At 30.7% G+C, this 4,717-nt stretch overlaps 1 protein-coding gene across 1 annotated transcript; it reads left to right on the top strand.

The window, feature by feature from the left end:
* The first annotated feature begins 508 nt into the window (after positions 1–508).
* Positions 509–3,588, top strand: LOC130452019 (ATP-dependent DNA helicase pif1-like). Its single transcript, XM_056791376.1, has one exon. It carries the CDS (start codon positions 653–655, stop codon positions 1,466–1,468), a length of 816 nt encoding a protein of 271 aa, XP_056647354.1. The 5' UTR covers positions 509–652; the 3' UTR covers positions 1,469–3,588.
* The last annotated feature ends 1,129 nt before the right edge of the window (positions 3,589–4,717 follow it).

The raw sequence follows: 4,717 nt of genomic DNA, 5'->3' as shown, positions 1-4,717 counted from the left end.
CTATGGTAAATCTACGATCGTGTCATATAAGCTACATTTTCACAGCATAATTACCACGTGTTGTTGACGCTATAAAATTAATTAAATTTATTTTGTAGTGAACGAAATACCGCATAATTCAATTATTTCCACTTTTTAAATTTTTGGTGTTAGCATAGCCGGCCACGTGTTACTTAGACTGAAATGTTAATTGAATTCATATTATAATGAAGATAATACAGTGAAATTAATCCTGCTTTTTACTTATTTGTGCTTCATTGATCAAAACTTTATAATTTAATTTGAATATATGTATGTAAGTATTATCACATAATTATAAAATTTAATTAAAATGTCAATGAAAAAATGATACACAATTTCCTACACTTTTTCAATAGTTGTACAAATATATTTTTTTATTGTTTTTATTTAATCTCTATTAAAAATTATTTAGCACTTATTATTTCAATGTGCTATGATAACAAGTTTTTCAGATTTTTTTTCTTATATTTAAACGATTAAATTAGTATTTCAATTCTTATTGAAATTATTATTTAAACTCTATAATTTAAATATGTACATGTCAGTATTATCACATAATTATAAAACTTAATTAGAATGATTTTCAATTTTTTTTTCTCAGTGTGTTGAAACACTTCGATTGACCATAAATATGCGAGTACAATTGCAAAATGATCCATCAGCACAAATATTTTCCGAACAACTACTAGATATTGGGAACGGTAAAATAGAACTGCAACCAAATACGCAATGCATTAAACTACCAGACAATTTTTGCACTGTTGTTCAGGATAAAAATGAATTGATTCAGAGTATTTTCCCGGATATACAGAATAATTATTTGAATCATGAATGGCTCAGTCAACGGGCGATTTTGGCAGCCAAAAACGTTGATGTTGACGAAATTAACTTCCAGATACAACAGTTGTTACCAGGCGATCTGATGTCTTTTAAATCAATCGATACTGTTGTTGATGAAAATGAAAGTGTAAATTTTCCGATTGAATTTTTAAATTCATTAGATATACCTGGAATGCCACCACATAATCTTCGATTAAAGATTGGTTCCCCTATTATTCTCCTCCGTAATTTGAATCCGCCTCAATTATGTAACGGTACGCGTTTGGTCATCAAAAAGATCACCGGTAACATTCTTGAAGCAACCATTTTGGCTGGGAAGTTTAAAGGAAAAGTGGTTTTGCTGCCACGTATTCCGATGATACCATCAGATTCTACCATACCCTTCAAAAGGCTACAGTTTCCAATTCGTTTAGCTTTCGCCATGTCTATAAATAAATCTCAAGGTCAAACAATGTCCATTTGTGGTTTAGATTTGGAAAATCCATGTTTTTCTCAGGGGCAACTATATGTTGCGTGTTCACGTGTTGGGAAACCGTCGTCGAATCTATTTGTGTTAGCTAAAGACAGGTTAACCAAAAACATTGTGCATCGATTGGTGTTAAATTAAATTGAAATTGAAAGTATTTATAATTCAAAAAAAGAGACATTAATGTTTAAAAGTTTAAGACTGTCTGCCTTGCCTACCTCATTCATGATGTTTAAGCGTCACATGTTATTTACTGTATTATACTGTAATATACTTATTTGTTATAAAATTAAATGGAAATAATAAATCTGATAAATTTTTATTTTGTATTGATTTCTGCTTAATATCAAGTGTAAGAACATTTTAATTAATTGTGTTCAACGTACTTCCCCTTCAAATCTCAATCCAGTGAATTTGTATACCACCATCAACATTTTCGTCTTTGTTCGTAAATAATTTCATTGTACTAAAGGGTTATAGTAGTAGAAAGTCAAATAAGGAGATCACCATTTTTTTTTTCAAATACCATCTGTGTAAATAAGCATAGTGGACTCCGTGTCTGATGTTCTTTTATCGTTCCTCTTAGATTGTTTACTATAATGTAATATAACAAAAACTTCAGCCACAGCAACGCGTGGCCGGGTCAGCTAGTTAGTAATATAAAATAGTTTCAGACATTCCACATACTTCTTAACAAAAAAATCGTAATATCGATAACAAAAATTTGAAATAGGAAGTTTTTGAAAAAATTGTTTATTGTTATCATCTCTATGTGATATAAAGAACTATGAGCAGAAACTTCAGCCTCAGACTGAAATTAGTTTAATAACTAATAATGTTCTCGAGAAAAAAATTCAAAAATAATTTTAAGGTAATATCCAGGCAAAAGAAAAAAATATTATTCCCAAAGATCAGGGCCGAGCCGTGCCGGGGGTGCATGGCACCCGGACGGCACTGACACGGGGCGGCAAAAGGCAAAATATCTCTAAAAAAATAACAGAGCCCTATCATGCAATATTTAGTCGCAAAGCGTAAAGTGTCTTTCTTTGATAGTTTCTTATTATTACAACAATACCAAAATAGTGAGTTGAGCGTTCGGGCGAATCGGGCGGCGTAAGAAAGATAATAAATAGGTAATAATAAAGAATAAGCCGCTTGCCGCACAAATGACAGAATATATTAATAGATTACTTGAATAAAGGGATCGCGGCTTTTCTTTTGGCTTTTGACTCTTAGACTCTTTGCCGACTTTGAGAATGTGGGATTTTTTTATTTTTCTAATGCCGTGTTTTCGTGTTTATCCAAGTTTGCGTAGCATTTTTTTAACTTTTTTTAATTTAAGTTGATTAGTTGAAAACTAAAGAGCAAAGAGTAAAGATTGCGATATTACGAATTAGGAAAAGAGATCATTGTCTAATTTGATTTATTTTTATTCAGTGATTGTGAACGGACTGAACGGTAGGTTTTAATTATTTTATATTAGACAATTTGCCAAAATTTTTAATCATAGTTCAATTATTTAGATGTCTGATGGTCGAAAGAATCTTTCTGGTTCACAATACCGAAAAAGGAAGTTAGAAAAAGAGAAAGACAAAAAACGATTAGCTGGATCATTAAAAAAGTTTTTTGTGTCCAGGAGCAATAAAGAACCACAACCTCCTTGTAGCCAAGACCCACTCACATGTTCAATATTTGATTTTGATATTTAGTGAAGATATTCTTAAGGTAAATAAGAAATTATTAAATGATCCAGCTTGTTGGCCGCGGGTATTAGCAGGTAATATTAGAATGTCAATTTTAGATTTAGAACCAGTACAACTAAAAATTTTTGTATATCCAGTAAATTATTCAAATAGATCTTTTAGCGCCACCTATTTCGAAAAAGAAAAAAAATTAACTTATAATGAAAAAGTTTTTTGTTTTTGTTTTTGTTGAAAATTATTTGAAGTATCTGTCAATAGTTTTAACGATGATAATGGCTACAATGACTGGCAACAATTGTCTCGGAATTTAGAAAGGCATGAAACAAGTAAAGGCATTGTGAGAGTGTTAGAAAATGGGTTGCTTTGAAGAAATCAATTGAGAAAAGTTTTACTGTCGACTCTTTTAATCAAAATTTAATTCAAATGGTAAATAAAAGATGGACACTCGAATACTTTTCAAAAAAGGTAACGGCAATTTTTTTAAACTTATGGAGACAATGGCAAAATTTGATAACGTAATGACCGAACATATTGATAAGGTTCAAAAAGATAGCAAAAAAATGCCACACTATTTGGACAATAAAATACAAAATGAATTAAGTTTCCTGATAGGAGAAGTAAAGAGAACTATTATTGAAACCTTAAAATATTGTAAATATTTTTCAATTACTCTTGATTGTACACTTGATATCAGCCACCAGATAACGATTATTGTTAGATTCGTTTTCATTAATGACAATTCAAAAAGTATATAAATTCGAGAACATTTTTTTGCCCAGTTACAAATACAACTGGCTAGGGATTATTTGATTTTTTATTGAATTACTTGAAAGAAATGGATATTAATATTACCGACATGAGAGGTCAGGATATGAATATGAATGGCAAACACAATGGTCTCCAAAAAATAAAATTTGGGTATTAATCCAATTATTAATTAAAAGGGTTAAGAGGTAAGCAGATTTACGAAGATATGCTTAATACTCTTGGTAATCAATGTCTTTCGTATGCGACCGTGAAAAATTGGACTGCAAGCTTCAAAACAGGTAAATTTTCTTTTGAAGATAATGACCGATCGGGAAGGCCAGTTTCTGTGTCAATCCCCGAAAATATCAATGTAGTTCATGACATGATTTTATCAGATCGTTGAATTGGGCTAAAACGGATATCTGCAGCACTGAATATTCCATACGAACGCGTTCATTATATAGTTTACGTCAATTTGGACATGAGAAAAATTGCTGCAAAATGGATCCCCAAATGTTTGAATGTTGACCAGAAGCGTGGAAGGGTAGAACATTGCGTTTGATCTGTACTCGACTTGAAAACGATGCAGACTTCTTAAACCGAATTGTTACTATGGATGAGACTTGGGTACATTTCTACGACCCAGAAACAAAGTGTACTGAATCCATATCTGATTATATATATTTTTAATTAATTACATAATTGATAAGTAATTTAACAATTTCTTAAAATAATTTAGATATTATTATTAAACGAACTAACGTGACTCGAAAAGGTCATAACAAGATTTATATTTTAAATTATTAAAATTACTCGAAGGAATTTAAAAACAGTACGTGTTTAGAAACAAATACAGATCGTGTCAAAAGGCTTAGCCGTAAGTATTATGTTAACGTAATAAACACCCAGTGATTTTTGTATGTTTTTATTATTACTGTTC

The sequence above is a fragment of the Diorhabda sublineata genome, unplaced genomic scaffold (assembly GCF_026230105.1).
Source record: "Diorhabda sublineata isolate icDioSubl1.1 unplaced genomic scaffold, icDioSubl1.1 Dsub_116, whole genome shotgun sequence".
Taxonomy (NCBI): Eukaryota; Metazoa; Arthropoda; class Insecta; order Coleoptera; family Chrysomelidae; genus Diorhabda; species Diorhabda sublineata.
Note: the sequence above shows the minus strand (reverse complement) of the source record. Positions and strands in the feature narration are given on the sequence as shown.

Excerpts from the sequence above, each read along its gene's own strand:
- LOC130452019 (XM_056791376.1), top strand. The coding sequence starts at position 653 with ATGCGAGTACAATTGCAAAATGATCCATCAGCACAAATATTTTCCGAA.